The sequence below is a fragment of the Ranitomeya variabilis genome, chromosome 2 (genome assembly GCF_051348905.1).
Source record: "Ranitomeya variabilis isolate aRanVar5 chromosome 2, aRanVar5.hap1, whole genome shotgun sequence".
Lineage (NCBI taxonomy): Eukaryota > Metazoa > Chordata > Amphibia > Anura > Dendrobatidae > Ranitomeya > Ranitomeya variabilis.
In genome coordinates, this window is record NC_135233.1 from 542,106,057 (window position 1) to 542,128,414 (window position 22,358).

Sequence of the window (22,358 nt, forward strand, 5' to 3'; positions counted from 1 at the left end):
GAGCCAGGCTGATCAATTACAGACTGGTATGTTTTTCTCTATTTCTGTATTTAAGTGGAAACCTTACGATCCACTGGAGTGGGGTGGAGAGAAGCCAGGTGGCTCCGGACTAGTCAGGATTCTCTCCATAGTCCCCAACAACAGGGGAAGTGGATTACACAGGCGAGGAGGGAAGGGATATAGCAGGATGGATATCAGATACTCGAATATTGTGACATCTCTTTATCAGTGAATTCAGGTTTTTCATTGTTTCATTACAATAAGTATATAAAAATGAATCATCAATCCATGCAGTCTGCCATTCCAGACATTGGTGAAAGAGGTGCTGTAATGGAACGACACTGATCTCCCCTGACACTTAGGGCACATTGCAGACTTGTTACTTTTTTCTGTGCAGATTTGTCATAAAACTTTCAGGGTAAGTTCCCACAGTCAGTAAACACTGCGAATTGGACGCAACGGCCAGCTCTTACAGCATAGTGGATGGGATTTCAAGAAATGCCATGTCTACTATGTGTGCACAGATGCCTGCAGCTCACCCGCGGAGACGGACATGCGGCGCGTCTTTCCGGACCGCAGCATGCCAGTTTACTTTGCGAATACGCGAGCCTCCAAGATAAATATCACCGTACAATGTATTGGACGTGGTGATTCCGCATGGTTCAATAAACATATGCTGATTCACCTGCGTTTAATAGCCAGCAGTGATTTGGACGGAGCGGACATGTGCTTCGTCCCAAGCGTTGCCAATTACTGACCGTGTGCACCCAGCTGAAGGTTTGTCTGATGCCAGGAAAGTGAGTGAGAATCCGAACATCTGATTCACATATTGCCTATGTACAGATTTAAGTCTACAGCATGTCAATTCTTTCAGCGTTTTTGCTGCAGATTTCCCTAATATTAATAATTGGGGGAAAAATCTGCACCAAAAATGCATGAAAAACACAGGAAAACACGTGCCTATTATACTCTGCAGTTTACCTACCAAGAAATGGTGCAAAAATATCTGCACCAAATTCTTAATATGTGCACATACCCTTAGTAAATGTACTTTCTTCCTAAATAAATCACAATCAACTCTGAGTGGAATTGAGTAGTTTGTGTTTAGGAACCACAGGAGCTCCGCCACCAAGCGTCAGATGTAGTGGTGTAAAGCAACCGCCCCTGGACTCTGGAGCAGTGGGAGCGTGTTCTGTTCTGTGACGGATTGCGTTTCTGCCAGCTTTATGGACATGTCACCCGCCTGACTGCATTGTGCCAGCGGTAAAGTCTGCTGCAGATATTGGATTGTTTTTCAGGGTTTGGCTCCGAACCTTTTTCCTAATGAGAATTACAATCAAAGTAAACCGTGTAAGTTTCTGTAGCTTTAAAAAGATGATGGACGCTTTCATTTTTTTTTTTTTTTATGGACAAGGCAAAAAAATAACTTTTTCCATTACGTCCCTCAGGACAGCACCATGGAGGATGTCCTTCCTTGACCTATAGCGGGACAGGATCATAGAGAGGTTAAAAGGACCCTCCCACCTCCACCCTCCAGTGTTTTTCCTGTCCCTACAGGGACGGTTGTATGAGAGGTTGCTCCTAGAGCGAAGATAGCCTGTGGATTCTCTTACCCCTGTCAAGTGGTCCGTGGCCGACACCTCACTGGGTAGAGGTCCCTCAGCTATCAGTGCTGTACCAGATGGACTCAGAGTTCGGGGGTCTCAGCCTTCCCTTTTCCCAGTCAGACGGACCGTGGCTGACTCCTCTTTGAGAGGTTCCTCAGCCAATAGCCAGCCTGTGCAATGGGCTTAGGGGGATCGTGCGGCAGGTCCAATCCTTCCCCCTGTCAAGTAGCCCAGGGTGGAAACTCCCCGGTGGGGAGTACCTCAGCCCCAGAGACCAGTCGAGCGGACGGGCTTCTGGGTCGAGCCGCTTCCTCCCGGTGGGGGGCTCTCGGCTCGGACGCCGACCGGCAAAACACCACTACGTCCGAAAGTCGTGTGGTGGAGAGGGCCGTTGCGCTTCCGGTGACGTCAGAGAGGAGCGCCGGCACATAGGATTGGCGTGCGCTCCACGATGGAACACGGAAGGGGGCACAGGAGAACAAATCATTGACAGTAATACGGGACGCCGCTTCCTTCCTCGGTAGGCTCTCGGCGTTACCAGCTCCCCCTGCCTTCTAGCAGGTATGGAGCCAGCACAGGTGAGTGCATGGTTTAATGTTGCATTGATGGCCTGGGCCTCTGGGCTGACTCTAGTCTCATGTCTTTGTGCCAAAGCTGTACCTGGAACCCATTTGCAGCTAGGCCTTGGACCCTCTAGGCTATAGTAGGGCCATATGTCCAGGCTACATCTCATGACTGGACTTCAGTTAGTTGCAGGTCTTGTCTGCACAGAGCCTTATGATTGGGCTTCAGAGTGATTTTTTTGGAAGCATGCTTTCCATTTTCTGGTTCAATAAACAAGTGTTTCACTTTTCTTTGCAACTTAACTACTCCGTCCATAGGAGGACACAAGGTGTTAATTCAGCACATTGTCTCCATGAAGACAGCCCTCCAGCTGCGGCTCATTAATTAGCTCCTTCGGGTGGTCACTCTGACAAATGAGATGTACTGTTCAGAGTGGAGATTTATCTGGAACTCTGATAGATTGCTCTTTTGCTTAAAAGTGTAAGTCTGGTCTCTTGTTTGGCACCTTCAAGCATGGCCTAGTCTCTCTGTGCATCTCTTTGCATCATACTGCTTCTATGCATCATATTGCGTGCCTTCGTGCATAATACTGCATCATACTGCTTTTATGCATCATATTGAGTGCCTCTGTGCATCATACTGCATCATAGTACATCTATGCAATATATTGAGTGCCTCTGTGGCATCATACGGCATCATACTGTTTCATAGGGACTTTGCATCATATTGCTTCATAGTTCCTATATGCATCATAGCGCTTCATAGTTACTTCGTGTATCATATTGCATCATATTGCTTTATGGTCCCTATGTGCATCATAGTGCTTCATATTGCCTTTGTGCATCATAATGCTTCATGGTTCCTTTATGCATCAGAGTGCTTCATATCGCCTTTCTGCATCATATTGCATCATATTGCATCACTGTTCCTATATGCATCATAGTGCTCATATTGCCTTTGTGTATCATTGCTTCATGGTTCCTATATGCATCATAGCACTTCATATTGCCTCTGTGCATTATATTACAGCATATTGCTTCATGGTTCCTATTCTCATCATAGCGCTTCATATTGCCTCTGTGCATTATATTACAGCATATTTCTTCATGGTTCCCATACGCATCATAGCGATTCATATTTCCTTTGTGCATTATATTACAGCATATTGCTTCATGGTTCCTATACGCATCATAGCCCTTCGTATTGCCTCTGTGCATTATATTACAGCATATTGCTTCATGGTTCCTGTATGCATCATAGCGCTTCATAGTGACTTTGTGCATTATATTACAGCATATTGCTTCATAGTTCCTATATGCATCATAGTGCTTCATTGTTCCTATATGCACCATAGCACTTCATAGTTACTTCATGCATCATACTGCTTCATTATTCCTATATGCATCATATTGCTTCATTGTTCCTGTATGCATCATAGTACTTCAGATTGCCTTTGTGCATCATATTTCTTCATAGTTGCTATATGCATCATAGCGCTTCATAGTGACTTTGCATCATATTGCATCGTATTGAATCAGATTACTTAATAGTGCCTTTGGACATCATATTACATTATATTGCTTCATAGTTCCTATATGCATCATATTGCATCATAGGGTTTCGGTGCCCTGTGCGTCAGGGGGTATCATTAGTGTGTCGGGCTTGGTGCTTTTTTCGCCTCTGGCTGTGAGCCACTGGGTTAGACCTTCTGTCTGGTTCCTTGTGTGGCCGCACAATGTATCATCGACCTACCTCTTCACATTTTTGTCTTGGGCCTCAACTCTGGATATAGTCCTTGTGTTTTTGGACCCAGATCCAGCTTCTGTTACTTCATTCTTTACAACAGGGCTTAGTCAAGCAAACAGATATGCTTGAATTGGCTTAGTAAAATTTGCATTTCTTCTGTTTGGAACAGATCTCTCAGGTAGGTTCTACCTTGAGTGCTAAAGGCAAGTCTATTACATAATTAGCTTTAAAAGATGACATATGTCATTTTGGTACATCCTATAATCCTATAAATTGACAGACTACTGTCCTGGGAGCGGAAAATCCCACGAGTTGAAAGGATTCCTTCCTCCTTGGAATGCTTTGCCCTAAAATATTAGGACCATCTACAATTTGCATAGTTTTAGGCGCTCCCTCAAACCACATTTGTTCAGAGCTGCCTATCACGTTCCCTAATCAGTCATTTTATGTTTGTGTGTGTATGTGTAGCCCATTCACTATCTCCATCTATCCCCCACCCCCTGAAGATGGCTGTGCCATCATTGTAAATAAAACATTGTTGACACACACCTGTACTTTGTATCTTCCCTGCCTCATTGTAGATTGTAAGCTCTCACGAGCAGGGTCGTTTTATTTTGCTTTAATTATTATATGGTTGTTACTTATGACTGTTGTGTTTGAAACTGTCAAACTGTAAAGAGCTGCGGAATATGTTGACGCTATATAAATAAAGTTTATTATTATTGTTATTATTATTAATCCTTCCCAAACTCCACATTCGGCAATCAGACAGACAGAATCTTGTCCCATAAGTCTGTTGTGTTTTGTTTACCAGGGACATCAGCACTGCCTTTTGTACCTTGTGGTGAAGCAGCACGACTGTGTCGTGTGGCAGAGGATCCCATACTCGCGGCTCTTACAGCAGTCACAGCTCCTAAGATAAATGAAACTGTATCCAGGGCTCTTACTGTTAAGACCCCATAGTCTCAATGCCTCACAGTAGATAATCTCCCTCTGTGATGAGGAAGAAACCTACCTTTTCTCTAGCCATGGAATATGGTTACTCCCACAATGGCAGTCTGAGTGTATAAAGATCCCTGAGAAGATTGCCGCTGGGGATATGTATGTGCGTATATGTGCATATATGCATATATGGACAAATAAGTTGACATACTTATAATGTCTGGACTAATGACTTGTATAAATGCAGTTTCGAATAATTTCAAGTGTCGGAAGATTTTTAGAAGCACCACCGCCACCACCACCTTCATCGATTCAGAGTCCAGACTCCCTGTGTCTAACATCAGTAAAACAGGGGTGATGGTCCATTTTTCTCTTTCAGCGCTTCTAATGAGAAGCCCGACATTGGTAATGGCAGGAGATATTACCTGCCGGATGGTGTATTCCTTAGTTTCAATAATGTATAACCCTTACTTGGGGTTAGACATCTAAGGTTTTGGAATAGACGTGATCTCCTGGATGAGTAATGTGCGTACACTGTGTTCCAAATTATTATGCAAATTGGATTTAAGTGTCAGAAAGATTTAATTGTTTTGTTTTTCAAATAAACTCGTGGATGGTATTGTGTCTCAGGGCTCAATGAATCACTGAAATCAATCTTAAACACATGTGATAATTAGTTTTCCAGGTGATTCTAATTAAAGGAAAACTACTCAAAAATTATGTTCCACATTATTATGCAGGTCACAGGTTTCAAGCAGTATGGGAAATAAAAAGGATCTCTCTGCTGCTGAAAAGCGTTAAATTGTGCAATGCCTTGGACAAGGTATGAAAAAATTTGATATTTCACGAAAACGTAAGAGTGATCATCTAACTCTGATAAGATTTGTGACTGAAACAGAGCACAGACAGAGTTCATGCAAATAAAGGCATAATGAGGAAGTTTTCTGGCAGACAAATTAATTGGATTAAGGGAGCAGCTGCCAAAATACCATTACAAAGCAGCAAACAGTTATTTGAAGCTGCTGGTGCGTCTGGAGTTCCTCAAACCTCAAGGTGTAGGATCCTTCAAAGGCTTGCTGTGGTGCATAAACCTACTATTCGGCCACTCCTAAACAGTGTTCACAAGCAGAAACGGTTGCAGTGGGCCCAGACATACATGAAGACTAATTTTCAAACAGTCTTGTTTACTGATGAGTGTCGAGCAACCCTGGACGGTCCAGATGGATGGAGTAGTGGATGGTTGGTGGATGGCCACCATGTCCCAACAAGGCTGCGACGTCAGCATGGAGGTGGAGGAGTCATGTTTTGGGCTGGAATCATGGGGAACCAGCTGGTAGGGCCCTTTAAGGTTCCTGAAGGTGTGAAAATGACCTCAGCAAAGTAAATAGAGTTTCTGACTGACAACTTTCTTCCATGGTCTAAAAAGCAGAAACGTGCCTTCAGGAACAAAATCATATTCATGCATGACAATGAATACCTCTGAGTAATTGGCTGCTATGGGCATAAAAGGAGATAAATTCATGGTGTGGCCACCATCTTCCCCTGACCTCAACCCTATAGAGAACCTTTGGAGTATCATCAAACAAAAGATCTATGAGGGTGGGAGGCAGTTCACATCAAAACAGCAGCTCTGGGAGGCTATTCTGACTTCATGCAAAGAAATACAAGCAGAAACTCTCCATAAACTCACAAGTTCAATGGATGCAAGAATTTTGAAGGTGACATCAAAGAAGGGTTCCTATGTTAACATGTAACTTGGCCTGTTAGGATGTTTTGGAGTTAAATAGCTTTTTTGTTCAGTGAATGTGACCTCCTAATGCTGCAAATTCCACAAATGAGCATTTTCAGTTCTTTAAACCATATCAAATGTTTAGAAATTCTACTGTGCCTAATAATTTGAAACAGTTCATTTTGAGCTTTTATTCATTTTGGAGATTATACTGTTATCATTGGGAGGTGTCTTCAATAAAATTCGATGTATACTCTAACGGGTGATGACTTTTATTAGACTGACCATTTAGGAAAATCCGAGAAAAATGTCATTTGCATAATAATTTGGAACATAGTGTACATCCCAATGCTCTGCCATTATCCATGTACTAACTGTTATTGGTTTGATTTTTCCCAGTCCAGGGCCTCTGTCCTGCAGGTCTCCTTGTAGTACGGTAAGCTGGTCTGTAACCAGGGCTTAACCTGAGCCCAGAAGGACCGATGAAGGAACAGTCCTGTTATAAGCACATGCAGCTTATTATTGGTCGGTACAGTCCTCATTGTGTGGTGGCTGTGACTTTCACCATATTTTGCTGGGCAATAAGGTTTTCTAACCCTATTCTGGGGCTGTGATGTCTATAAGTATCTATCACAATAAATAACTTACTGTGATTCATTATTGGTATTGGAGTACAATGGGTGTATCTCACTCTCTGCTCCTGAGGCTTATTTCATTTACCACATTCATACTGAAATTGGCCATTATAGATGTATACCATTCACTCACTTTGGTGTTTTTCTTTGCGGATCTCTTTAGATATCTATGGTTTTTCTGATCTTTCAGATCATTTATATATTTAGTCTGGTTTTTTGCCTGGGACTTTGATTCCTGGGCTTCTGTACCCACCCTGGAAGAGTTTCTTTGGTATTCTCCATGGTGCTGTCCTGAGGGACATAATGGAAAAAGGGAATTAGACCTACCGGTAATTCGGTTTCCAGGTAGTCCCTCAGGACAGCACCCTCAGTTCCCTCCCTTACGTTTCTGTTTTTAGGCTTGTACGGGATTAATCTACCGGCAGATCATTCGTCCTTTGGGTCACCATGGCTTGAAATTAAGATGAAGCCGTTAAATGGTTTATTACACTCGTGTTTGTAAGGGAATGTTTAGACAATTTATTTCCATCCTTCTGTGGTACTTTGAAAAAACACTGGAGGGTGGAGGTGGGAGGGTCCTTTTAACCTCTCTATGATACTGTCCCGCTATAGGTCAAGGAAGGACGTCCTCCATGGTGCTGTCCTGAGGGACTACCTGGAAACCGAATTACCGGTAGGTCGAATTCCCTTTTTTTTTTTTTTTTGATAGACTTTCTGGAGGGTTGGCAACCCTATCCTCCGCCCTGCTCTACTTGATTGACAGGTCTCTCTCTATGTACATTCAACTGTAATTGAGCAGCCGGGCGCTGATTCATGCTGCCGGAGTTTGGGCAGCAATAATCAACTGATAGCTACCTTGAATATCAGGATTTTATGTTAAAAGTATTTTTTTTTAATTGCTTTTTTTTATTATTTTTCCATATCCCCATCATTCAGTACATGACTTTACATATAGTTTTTAGCTATTTTGTTGTGGAACTATGGGAGACCTTGTTTTTTTATCTGGTGTCATTGTTTTTGCTAAAAAAATATTTACACAGAATTTACCATCCGATGTAAGTATGGACTTGTATTGGCTCTTTTGATTTGTGCTATTAGGAAAACACGGACATGTATGCAGCACCATAGACTAAAAATGGTACATATGGCATCACTGTCATACAAAGAATAGAAACCGTTAGTAGAATTGTACATCCTATCTCAAAAACTGCAGAATAAAGAGATAAAAGTCCTAAATGTCCCCCAAACTACCTGCTGAATCCCCTCTTGCTCCAGTGCCATGATGGTCGTTATTCACTTTGCATCTATAACAGAAGGTACAGTCACAAGGTCACTGCATCCAAGTACTAAGACTCACAGAGACCCCCGGAACATCACTGCGGGGAATTTCATTTCATGCGAATTATTTTTCACTTTCTCAGAAAACCCCTGTAGGGTTTGTTCATACATACCATATTTGCTGCGGATTGTTCTGCATGAAAAACCAAAGTGTTGGCAGGAAATATTCTGCTTTTTTGCAGCCTTTTCACTTTGTGCCTGGCAGGGGTGCTGGGATAGTTTGGACTGGTATAATAGACTGCACAGTCCCAAACAATCGTATATAAGCACCGTTCACACTGCGCTTCTGCAGTGCGTCCGGGGGCTGGGCGTGAATCTCCCCTTAAATCCATGGGGGGTATTCAGGCAGAACTCGCCAGGCGCAGTAAAGAAAATCAGTGTGAACAAGCCCTGATGTAAAATGCATGCACGAGACATTAACTGTACTGTGGCGTTTATCACTATTAAAGGGAACCTGTCACCCCGTTTTTTCGGTATGAGATAAAAATACCGTTAAATAGGGCCTGAGCTGTGCATTACATAGTGTATTTTGTGGACCCCGATTCCCCACCTATGCTGCCGAAATACGTTACCGAAGTAGCCGTTTTCACCTGTCAATCAGGCTGGTCTGGTCAGATGGGTGTGGTGTCCTCCCCAGATCTTGCGTAGTTTTCCGTTGGTGGCGTAGTGGTGTGCGCATGTCCAACGTCCCGAATCCTCTGCCAGGGGTGTAAAAACAACAGCGATGTCCGTTATTCCATTGGTGGTCGGTGGGCGCGGCCATCTTGCTTTGGCCGCAGAAGCGGCGCTCTGCTGGCCGCGGCTTCAGGAAAATGGCCGCGGGCATCCGCGCGTGCGCAGATGGCTATCGCGGCGGCCATTTTCGTGAAGCCGAGATGCGAATTCTGCTTCACGAAAATGGCCGCCGCGATAGCCATCTGCGCACGCGCGGCATCCCGCGGCCATTTTCCTGAAGCCGCGGCCAGCAGAGCGCCGCTTCTGCGGCCAAAGCAAGATGGCCGCGCCCACCGACCACCAATGGAATAACGGACATCGCTGTTGTTTTTGCACCCCTGGCAGAGGATTCGGGACGTTGGACATGCGCACACCACTACGCCACCAACGGAAAACTACGCAAGATCTGAGGAGGACACCACACCCATCTGACCAGACCAGCCTGATTGACAGGCGAAAACGGCTACTTCGGTAATGTATTTCGGCAGCATAGGTGGGGAATCGGGGTCCACAAAATACACTATGTAATGCACAGCTCAGGCCCTATTTAACGGTATTTTTATCTCATACCGAAAAAACGGGGTGACAGGTTCCCTTTAAGGGGACACTACAACTACAGAACTATATATCCTGTACATGTACACACATTTTATCTATTCTTTATACATGTATAGACATATACTATATTATATAGACGCAGTATATGCAAACACATAGAATCAGTTTATGTACAGTATACTTACATTTACAGTTTATAGATATATTTACACCATATACTACATACAGTATACATATGTAACATACACACACCCATACTATATACTGTATATATACACACTGCAGATATACACGATCATAGTACATATTATTTGTGTACACACAAACACATATTGTATATAGACATGTACACACTGTATCCTGCTCATTCTGCATCTCATGTGCAGATCCCAGGGCAGTCATTAAGAATCAGCCATGATGACATGGATGGGATACACAGGACTACAGCCGCCTCCCTGTCCTGACCCAGTGTCTGAACTTTGCTGTCCTGTGAGACAGCCCCTCACTTGAAACTTCTAACCCGACTCTTATGGGGGAGAGGGAGAGTGACGCGCTCCGGGACTACAGAGGATGCCCAACATTATTCACTCTAAGTAATGCTGTACACCCTCTGTGCATTTCAATAAAGGGGCCACAGAATCAGGGGACGCACTTCGTTGGTGAGAGCCCTAGGTAATTGCCGTGTTCGTCTGCCCCTAAAGCTGACCCTGCTTGTACAAAGTCTTTCCTGAAGAGTGTAAACTGTTTTATCTACAAGGAAGGAGGGGGATAAAGAATTCTATAATAATGCCTATGTATTTAGAATGAAATGTAGGTCCTACAGCTGTCCCAATCAGGTCTGTGAAGTCGGAAAGCTGAACCTCCGACCCCTCAGTTTCCCTGAACACAACTTCCCTGCACTGGTCACTACTGAGCATGTGCATAAAGTGCAGCACAGATGCACAGATTCATCTAATCTACGACTCCACAGTGCTGGCTCATTACTGAGCATGTACATAAAGTACAGCACATCTCAACTAAAAGCCAAGACCCTTAGATCAGGAACCAAACAGACATTTATAGAACATTTCATAACTTTCCCAAATTCTTATGAAAACATTTACAGCACATCCTACACTATACTACTGTACCCAATTTATTATACATTTTAGGAGTCGGTATCGGTTCGTTTTATACTGACTCAACCAAAATGGACACAGACTCCACAGCCCTGGTCCCAGTGCTTCTGTGAGAACATAGAAAGGTCTTTTCCGGGTTTGGGGCTTAGTGGATTTTTAACCCAGGACCCCAGCACTGTGTAAATAGTAGATCAGTGGGATCTCTGAGGCTATGTGCGAGGAGCTATGGTATTGTCCCTGCAGACTAGTGGAGCAATACAGGACGCAGGGTTAGCAGAAGCTGACTGCAGTGCTCGCCTGGGAGATTCTGCTGCTTCCTTGCCACATGGGACAAGTTGCAGTTTCCCCATGCAGAGAGGAGACCGACATTGCAGAGGGGTAAGAAGAGGCTGAAAGAGGTGAAAATGACTCTTTTATAGTGGTATAATCATTACATAGAAATCCAAAGCTAAAATTCAAACATCAAATGCCATGTACAAAATCCATAAAAGCAATGTTTATCTGTTTAAATGGATTTTGTGCATGACATTTGATGTCTGAATTTTACCCTTGCATTCCTGTGAAATACATTTTTGTGCACACTGCAGATTTAGAGTGTCTCCTCGTTTGCTATCTGCTATATTTGACTAGCACGTTTCCTTGCTCTGGAGTGTCGTAGTGCCGGTCTCAGGGTGAGCCGGACTCTTACTATATATTCTTTTCCTTGCTCTAATCAAAGTAATTATTTGCATTAATCTTTGGATTTTTTTCTATAAGTGGGATAAACACTAGATTACGTTTTGATGACACATTGCAGATAACGAGAGAACTGTTCACGGCCAGGTTTTACTAGGTGGTGATGTGTTAACCTTGCTTTCTTTTTCTCACTGTCCCTCTTTAGGCTATGTGCACACGTTCAGGATTTTTTGCAGAAAATTCTTGAGAAAAACCTGAAATTTTCTGCAAGAAATCTGCATGCGTTTTTTACGCGGTTTTGACGCGTTTTTGTGCGTTTTTGATGCGTTTTTTTCCGGACATTTCCCAATGCATTTTATAGTGGGAAATCCCAAAAAAACCCGCAAAATTAATGAACATGCTGCGTTTTTTACCGCGATGCGTTTTTTTCGCGGAAAAAAGCGCATCATGTGCACAAAACATGCGGAATTCATTCTAAATGATGGGATGCTTATTGTATGCTGTTTTTTTGCCGTTTTATATCATTTTTATCTTGAAAAAAACGCGAAAAATCAGCAACATGTGCACACAGCCTTACAATGTCCCCTTTATTGTGTATTTATTTGTGAATGACTCCACTCTCTTCCTTAGGACTTCGTCTCTGCCACCTTTAGACTGGCCCTTACCCAGCCACTATGGGCAGTGTGAACTGAAGGTGGAGGTACAGCCAAAGACTCATCACCGAGCCCACTATGAAACTGAAGGTAGTCGTGGAGCTGTGAAGGCTGCTACTGGTGGTCACCCAATTGTGAAGGTACTACACATGTAAAACGCTGTGTAAAGGGAGAGAGGACAAAGAGAACATGTGCTTGGGAAATGGGGAAACCTGTTAATGGCTTGTGTGCTGAGATGTATGTGCCCATATTATAGGCCTGCGGCTGGCTACTAGGTTCTTTTGGCAATTTCAATTTTGATTACAAACTAATTTTAACCAAGGGAACATTCACTGACTCTACAGCTCAATTCACATTGGTGATTTTTGCTTGTGATTGAGGAGCATGAAGGCAAAGAGACCATTAATCCAGCCATGGATGTGTAACTTAATTTACTGGGTACAGTAGTTGTGACACCAATTGTAGTAATGGAGCAGAGCTGAGCCAGCTGACACCACCCTCTCCACATCTTTTATGAGTATATCGACTACAGACTGCAAGCTGCTTATCACAGGAGGGGCGTGGGCAGATGAGCCTGCTAGTCACCACAATGATAATGTCCTAGTGATAAAACCTTCATTATACGTAAACGGCACACAACTTGATAAGTGACTCATCATTAAAATCTGCGTTTTAACTCCAACCACAGAATACATGGCAAAAACCTGCTGATATTCTGACCACTGTCACTTTGAGGTTATAACTCTGGAACACTTTATCTAATCCTGGTGATTCTGCTATTGATTTTTTTGTGACACATTGTACTTCATGTTAGTGGCAAAATGTATTAAATATCGCTTGCGTTTATTTATGAAAAAAGGAAATTTGACACATTTTGCATTTTTTCAAACTTTACAATTTTGTGCCATTAAATCGGAGAGTTCTGTCACACAAAATAACTAATAAAACATTTCCCACATGTCTACTTTATATCATTACAATTTTGGAAACATAATTTTTTTTCTGTTATAAGGGTTAAAATTTGACCAGCGGTTTCTCATTTTTCTAGCAAAATTTGCAAAACCATTTTTTTAAGGAACTACCTCACATTTGAAGAGACTTAAAATATCGAAAAGTCACACTATAATAAAATCTACACCCCACAAGGTGCTCAAAACCACATTCAAGAAATTTAGTAACCCTTCAGTTGCTTCACAAGAACTGAAACAATGTGGAAAGAAAAAAAAAGTTTGAGTCTAAAGTAGATTTTTTTTGTGAAAAAAGTTGAGTAAATTTTTTCTATTTTCACAAGAAAATGGAGCACAGAGCTTGTTGTGCAGTTTCTGCTGAGTACACCAATACCCCATATGTGGGGGAAATCCACTGTTTGGCCGCATGGCTCGGAAGGGAAGGAGTGCCACTTCACTTTTTGAGCGCAAAATTGGCTAGAATCGAGAGAGCGAACAAAATTGTCGCGTTTTGGAGAGCCCCTGATGTGCCTGAACAGTGGAAACCCCCCCCCCCCCCCGCAAGTGAGCCCATTTTGGAAACCGCACCCCCTAAGGATTTTATCCAGGGGTATAGTGAGCATTTTGAACCCACAGGTACGACACCGAATTTGATAACATTAGGTTGTCATATTGAATGTCGTAATTAGTGCAAGTGTCAGTTTACATCAGATGCTCGGAAATTTCACGGCTGTTAGACACCCAAAAAACATGTGGGGATCCGCAATACTCCATTCATACCCGACCACCCGATGCAAATTAGACTAGAATATTATAGTGCTGAATATTAGCCGTTATATTGTCGTCATTTTTTTTTTTTTTTTTTTAGTTTTGATAAACTCCCAACTTTAACTTCAAGCACAATGCTAACATCAATCTTAACCCTAACCCCATCCCTAACTGCAAAGAATGGAAAAAGAAATTAAAAATTTAAATATTTTATAGTTTTTTTTCTAGCTTAAGGGGTGACAAAGGGGGATTTGATTTACTATTTTTAATTTATTTTTTGTTTTGATCACTGTTCCTAGAACAGTTTGCTAACTCCATATACAGAGCCCCTTAAGTGCTAGAAGAGCAGAATCCCCCCATCATGTGACCCCATTTTGAAACTATACCCCTTGGGAAATTTATCTACAGGTGTAGTGACTATTTTGACTCCCTGGGTGTTTCCAGAAACAAGCAGCAATGAATGTTGCCGAGTGAAAATTTCAAAATGCCGTTGTAGTGACCAATACGTTGCAGTCACCATTACGTTATGCCCAGCCTGTGCTTCTGGAGGCACGCACCCGTAAGTTAGGTGGGCTCTCGTCACTTCAGAAATGCCGAATGTGGACGCAATATGTATTTTAGGCACACTGAGGCTCAGAAGGGATTGCATTTGAGAGCCGAGAATTTGATGAATTTCTTTTGGCGGGTGAGGAGCCATTTCGCTTTTCCAGAGCCTTTGAGCTACCAGTAACGTGGTAGCCCCGTATATTTTCGTTGACAGACCTGAGTGAGGGCTTTCTTTCTTGGGGGGTGGGACTGAGTTGAAGCTTTTATTGGGAACATTTTATATAACATTTGGGATCACATTTATCCGGCACTCTATGCTGAACTTTGGGGTTTCCATCTAAATTTCTGAGTGATGCGATTCAGACGAAACCCCCAAGGGATCCATTCACTATAGTGAGGCAGTAGAGTTACTCTGGACTCTGTCTGGCCTCTGTTCAGCGGTGTCCTTTTCAGACGTGCACAAAACTGTGGCTAACGGCACTTTTCTCAGTCGCCCATGACAGCACTACCAGAGAGGGAATCCGCCCTTCAGGGACAGGAAACCTACAGGATAAAAAGGGCGGTACCTCTCTCCTGCCTCAGTTTTGTTTCCTGTTCCTGACAGGGGAACCCTCAGGATCGGTACCTGTATCCGGAGCCGACCAGTGGAGGTATGACGGCGGGGAGGCCCCTGTCACCGCTGGCTCGGTGTCCGCCGCCGCCGCTTCTGGGTCCGATGGGGCTGCAGAGCGGGCGGAGGGGAGCGCGGCTGCCTCCCCGGATTGGGGTAGGGGCTTTAGGGACCCGGCGTGCCTCTGCAGAGAGGCCTGGTCCGGAGCGACGGCCTGGTGTGTGAGAGCACCAAGATGGCCGCCGCACCGGATATAGACGCTGTCTACTTCCGGGTCCCGGGGAGCGCGCATGCGCACTGGGGACCAGCGCTACCCTGCAACGCAGCCTGGAGGAGGGGTGATCGGCGCATTATTTAAAACACCGCTGTGAGAGCGCCCTTTGATGCATGCAGTCCCACTATGGCAGACAGCGATCAGCAGCTACAGCCGGCGCAGCCCTTACAGCCACCACCGCAGCAACAACAGCGTCACCACCAGCGCAAGTCGGGCGGAAGGACCTCTGCAGGCACCCGAAGTACCCGCTCCAGGAGCCATTCCACGCCGCAGAGTAAAACCTCCAATATCTCCAGCCAGCCGACACCTTCTACTTCGGGTCTCATACAAGATCCTGTACCTCCTCCAGAACTGGTACCTGTAGCTGCGCAAGATGGGTGAGTGATCTTCGTGAAAGTTCACCAAGTAATAGGGTCCCCTTTTCCGTTTATTTTTAGGCAAGAAAAAAACGGAGAAAACTAAACATAGAGACTGTCCCTTATGTGGAGAACCCCTGTTACAGAACTGGGATAAGAAATTATGCGGTTCCTGTATTGGACAAGTCCTTTGTGAAGAAACCCCTAGTTTTGCCTCTGAATTACGTTCAGTAATAAGATCAGAGGTAGAAACAGCGTTTAAATCCCTTAAAGGGGAGGGGGTTAAGGAGAGAACACCTGTCCCCCTTTCTCACTCCGATCCTTCTAGCTCTGATGAGGATGTGTCAGACAAGAAAGGTTCCTCCTCCTCCTCAGACTCTGAGAGTGGAGGCCGCCACTGCTTCCCCTTAGATGACATAGATGCCCTCGTAAAAACTGTAAGATCTACAATGGGGGTCCTAGACCCACGTCCTGACAAAACGGTACAGGACATTATGTTTGGCGGCCTGGGCCAGAAAAAACGCAGAGTTTTTCCACTTAACGAAAACGTGCAGGCTCTGATTAAAAAGGAGTGGGAAAAGCCAGAAAGAAAAAATTCATCTGTACCCTCCCTTAAAAGGAAATATCCTTTTGCGGAAGATGATTCTACAGCATGGGACAAAGCCCCTAAACTTGACGTGGCAGTAGCTAAAGCGTCAAAGAAATTTGCACTGCCCTTTGAGGACATGGGTACGCTAAAAGACCCCCTTGATAAAAGAGCCGACACCTTCCTAAAAGGGGCCTGGGAGTCAGCAGGGGGATGTTTAAGACCCGCCATAGCGGCAGCATGTACTTCCAGATCTTTAATGATTTGGATAGACAATCTGGAGAAACAGTTAAGGGATGGAGTATCCCGACAAAAAATCATCGAATCAATTCCCATGATTAGGGGGGCGACAGCCTTCTTGGCCGACTCTTCGGCGGACTCTATCAAACTGACTTCAAAATCGGCAGCCCTGTCCAATGCAGCTCGTAGAACGCTGTGGCTGAAAAACTGGCCAGGCGATCTACAGACAAAACAAAAACTTTGTTCAATCCCATGTGAGGGAAAATTTCTGTTTGGGGAAACCCTAGATGACATTTTACAAAAAGCAGGGGATAAGAAGAAGGGATTCCCTAACCTGGCCGCGCCATATGGTAGGCGGCCCTTTCGGAACAGGAAATTTTTCCGCAGACGCCCCCCTAGAGAAAAGAACAGGTGGGAGGAGGGGAGAAATAGAGACAGGGGCTTCCTCTTTGGCAACTCCCCCAGAAATAAAAAAAAACCCTAAGTGACACCTCCCCCAGGGTGGGAGGGAGACTGTCTCAATACCTTCCGGCCTGGGAAAAAATCTCTTCCAGTACTTGGATTTTAAACCTAATAAAAATGGGACTTCAAATAAACTTTACCACCCTTCCTCCCCAACACTATGTGGTCACTCCATTGAAACCTTCATGGCGGCAACAACAGGCCTTGGAACTAGAAATCTCAACTCATAACCAAAGATGTGATCCGAGAAGTTCCATTACCGGAAAGAGGAAAAGGATTCTTTTCCCCACTGTTTCTGATTCCAAAGCCGGACGGTTCCTTCCGCACAATAATAAATCTACGGAGATTAAACAGTTATGTAAAGAATCAAACATTCAAAATGGAATCGATAAGATCTACAATAAAAAACCTGTTTCCAAATTGTTTAATGGTAGTGTTGGATCTCAGCGACGCGTACTATCACGTCCCCATCCACAAAAACTCACAGAAATACCTCAGACTAGCAGTAGTCATGGAGGGAGTAGTGAAAGAATACCAGTACAAGGCCCTCCCGTTTGGCATTTCGGTAGCGCCCCGTGTTTTTACCAAGGTGGTAGCAGAAATGATGGCCCACATAAAGGGAGGAAGATGTTATTATAATACCATACCTAGACGACTTCCTGATTGTCAGCAACTCAGCCCAACATTGTCGCCAACAGTGCAGCAGAGTGATAAAAACTCTAACAGAATTAGGTTGGCTCCTAAATTTCCAGAAGTCAAAACTGGAACCGATCATGGTGCAAGAGTTTCTGGGCCTAACTCTGGACTCGGTTTTACAGGAATGTCGCCTTCCAGACCTGAAGAAACAAAAAATACTAAGCATTGTGTCCGGAGCTCGCTCAAACCCTCATATGACCTTAAGAGGAGCGATGTCACTGCTAGGGTCCCTTTCTGCTTGTCTCCCGGCAGTACAGTGGGCTCAGATCCACACGAGAGACCTCCAGTGGGATGTCCTGAAAAATCAGGTTACACTGAGGGGACGCCTGGAAGGTCGCATGACTCTAAGTTCAGACACTATTCGTTCCCTAGACTTGTGGCTAGATTCCAACAATCTATCAAAGGGGGTTCCGTGGGTGATAGATGTACATCAAGTAGTTACCACGGATGCCAGTCCCACGGGGTGGCGAGCTCACCTGGGAAACAGTGTTACTCAGGGGGTCTGGACAGATCGAGAATACCAGGTATCCTCAAATCAAAAAGAACTTTGCGCAGTGAGCCATGCTCTGTCAGTTTTTCTTCCCAAACTACGGGGACAACATGTCCGAGTTTTCTCGGACAATCAAGTAGTAGTGGCCTACCTGAACCACCAGGGGGGGACCAGATCCCAAGCCCTGATGGAAACTACTTCCCAAATCTTGTAGAAATATAAACCACGGCACTCAGGGTATCTTGGAGGTGCTCAAGTTAGGTATCCAACCCGTCAAATATAAGTAGAAAAGACTTGGCACTCAGAAGAGTTTTTTGCAAATTTGAGAAATAGATTTTTATTCGGTGCATCCAGTTCAATATTTAAACGTTTTCGGTCTTATACAGTCAGACCTTCATCAGAAATATTCACAACTATTTCTGATGAAGGTCTGACTGTATAAGACCGAAAACGTTTAAATATTGAACTGGATGCACCGAATAAAAATCTATTTCTCAAATTTGCAAAAAACTCTTCTGAGTGCCAAGTCTTTTCTACTTATACTTCCCAAATCTTCACCTTAGCCGAACATCACTTCCTATCCCTCTCGGCGTTGCACATAAGAGGCATAGTGAAGAAAAAGGCAGACTTCCTAAGCCGTACCCAGCTGAAACAGGGGGAATGGGCTCTGAACCAAAGGGTCTTCGATCAGATCACAAAAATCTGGGGGGTACCAGTAATAGACCTCTTCGCCAGTATAGAGAACAGGAAAGTAAAACAGTTTTTGTTCTCTAAACCACAGAGGGAACCCCCGAGCACTGGATGCATTCTCGATTCCCTGGACTCACGGTCTGACATATGCCTTTCCCCCTTATATACTTATACCGGCAGTCCTACGGAAGATAAGACAGGACAGGGCGAGTATCATTCTAATAGCCCCCTTCTGGCCCAAAAGGGCCTGGTTTTCCTGGCTGAGAATCCTATCGGTCACAGATCCCTGGGTCCTTCCGGATCTTCCGGACCTCTTATCACAGGGGCCGGTGTTCCACCCTCAGTCGGCAAATCTACACTTGACAGCGTGGAACTTGAAAGGTCACTGCTAAGGGCAAGGGGATTCTCAGATAATTTAGTCTCCACGCTATTAAAAAGTAGGAAGACAATAACAACTACTGGAAAAAGTTTCTGTCCACCTCTGGGGTAAGACTACAAGATGGGGTTCCAGTGGTCAAAATATTAGAGTTCCTACAGAAAGGTTTGGATATGGGCCTTTCGGTGAGCACCTTAAAGGTACAAGTAGCGGCCTTAGGGGCGTTCTACAATGATAGTATTGCCACTAACCCATGGATAGCAAGATTCATTAAAGCCGCTGTACGGTCTAGGCCAATAAAAATCAGAAACCCTCCATCTTGGGACTTAAATTTAGTACTATCCGCTCTGATAGAACCCCCGTTTGAACCCATAGATTCGATACCACTTAAAATCTTATCCCTCAAAACGGCCCTTCTTACAGCCCTAACATCTGCCCGTAGGATTAGTGACCTTCAGGCTCTATCTGCGAACCCTCCCTTCACACAAATCATGGAGGATAGGGTAATATTAAGAACAGACCCTGCTTATCTACCCAAAGTTGCTTCCAATTTCCATAGATCCCAGGAAATAATCCTTCCTTCCTTCTGTCCAAACCCGAAAAATCAAAAAGAGGAAAAATTCCACACCTTAGATGTGAGAAGGTGTCTAATAAACTACCTAGAATCCTCCCGTCAGTGTAGGAAGGAAGGCTGTCTTTTTGTCTGCTTTCAGGGACCTAGGAAAGGACTCAAAGCCTCCAAAGGCACTATAGCTCGTTGGGTTACTGATGCGATAGCCTTGGCATACTCGTCCACGGGAAATGCAGTTCCTGAAGGACTCAAGGCACACTCTACAAGGGCTATGGCGACCTCCTGGGCCGAAAGGTCGGAGGTACCAATAGATAAAATCTGTAAAGCGGCCACCTGGTCAACACCTTCAACCTTCTTTAGGCACTATCGCTTAGACTTAGCCTCTTCTTCGGACTTAACCTTCGGAAGAAGGGTCTTGCAGGCTGTGGTCCCTACCTAAAGCAGTAATCTCTGCAATTCTCTCTGGTAGTGCTGTCATGGGCGACTGAGAAAGTCGTAGTTACTCACCGATAACGGTGTTTCTCAGAGCCCATGACAGCACCTGCTTATTCCCCCCCTTATCACGTGTGCGGTGAGCACTTTATTATACGAAGTGTTTGTTTGATTTAGACACGGTGTAATCTTCATAAGTATTTTGCTAAAATATGTGTATTTCTTGTTATCACTAACCTGGAGGACCTCTGATGCTGTAAACTAAACTGAGGCAGGAGAGAGGTACCGCCCTTTTTATCCTGTAGGTTTCCTGTCCCTGAAGGGCGGATTCCCTCTCTGGTAGTGCTGTCATGGGCTCTGAGAAACACCGTTATCGGTGAGTAACTACGACTTTTTGCTGTCCTAAAAAGACAGACACCGCCGAATCACAGGTCAGACGTGTCCACAGTTCCTCCATCTACTGCTCCATGTGTGGTAAAATTAATAAGACTGCTTTATTCTTCAGGTCAGTACGATTACAGCAATACCACATTTATATATTTTTTTTTTTCATTTTTTTTTTAAATGTTTTGGCTCTTTTACGCAATAAAGACTATTTATATATATATATATAAAAAAAGAATTATTTTGCATCGCTTTATTCTGAGAGCTATAACTTTTTTACTTTTCCACTGATGGATCTGTATGGCGGCTTGGTTTTTTATGGGATAAGATGATGTTTTCAGCGGTACCACGTTTATTTATATCTTGTCTTTTTTATCTCATTTTATTCCACTTTTTGTTCGGTGGTATAATAATAAAGCACTGTTTTTTGCCTTTTTTTAAATAATGTTCACTAAAGGGGTTAACTAATGGGACAGTTTTATAGTTTGGGTCGTTGCGGATGTTGTGATACCAAATGTGTGTACTTTTATTGTTTATATTTTTTCTTCATACAAATATTTTTTTTTTAGAGATGCAATATCTTTTTATTTTTGATATTTTAGAAAAATTATTTTTACAATTTATTAAAAAAAATTTGTTTTACTTTTTTATTTTGTCCCAATATGGGACTAACATTTTTTTTGAAGGCAGCAGCATCCCCATACTATGCAAACTGTCAGCTCTGCACTGACAGGGAAAGTTGCTGACCATGGACAAAGCATGATCAGCAACTTCCTAGCTCTGGTGACCCCAATGTCGTTATGACTACATTGGGTCACCATGGCTACGATCGGCATCCCCGTGTCACACCGCAGGGGGCTTTGATCCAAAGGCAGAGGGGCTCTCAGCCCTCTGTCGGCTCCCGGAATGTTGGGATCGCTTTCGATCACAGCGTTTATGGGGTTAAAGTGCCGGGAGCTGTGAGTGACTGCTCCTGGCACTTAGTGCCTGGTGTCAGCTGTCAGAATCAGCTGACACCCAGCGGCGATTACCTACGCACAGCCTGTATGCGCGGGCGCGGGCAATCGCCATGCAGTAATAATATGCCCCTGGTCAGATAGGCTCAGGGCACAGGGATGTATTATTACGACACATGTCAGAAAGGGTTAAGGGGTTAAACATGTTATGTTTTGATTCTCCACATTGGATCAGAAAAGAATCTGCTTGGTTTCTCTCAGATCTCACACTCTGATCTCTTATTTTCATGTATGTGTAAATGGATCCATGTAACGTAAAAAAAAAATTGAGCAGTACACGGACGTTTCACTCCAATGTGACTGTAGCATTATAGACATACAAAGTCAGGTGTGAAACTTTTCATGCTATACTCGGGCTTCTAGCAAGTGTTACATCCCAACTCTTGCGCCTGGAATATTGAGCTTTAAATTAAACGTACGCTCTGATGTGAAGTTTAATTTATTAAATCTTCTAATGCAACTAAGATGAGGCATTCCAAATAGCCTTACATTAACCATTTCATACTGTTTTTTGTGGCTGCATCTCTCATGTGGATCTATGTGGTTACAGGCTACAACCAAACCCTATTCTGCTTTCTTCTGTTCCTATCTGTCTATTCAAATTGCAATACATTCTGGCATGACTTTAAAGAGGA

General features: G+C 43.9%; 1 protein-coding gene across 3 annotated transcripts in view; it reads left to right on the forward strand.

Annotated features, from left to right (window-relative positions):
• NFATC3 (nuclear factor of activated T cells 3) overlaps positions 1–22,358 on the forward strand; it is a 494,316-nt gene that overhangs the window by 255,348 nt on the left and 216,610 nt on the right. For all 3 annotated transcript variants that reach the window (XM_077288132.1, XM_077288133.1, XM_077288131.1), the window contains one exon: positions 12,257–12,419. In XM_077288132.1, coding sequence (XP_077144247.1) covers positions 12,257–12,419 — 163 coding nt within the window. The remainder of the gene's footprint in view (positions 1–12,256; positions 12,420–22,358) is intronic.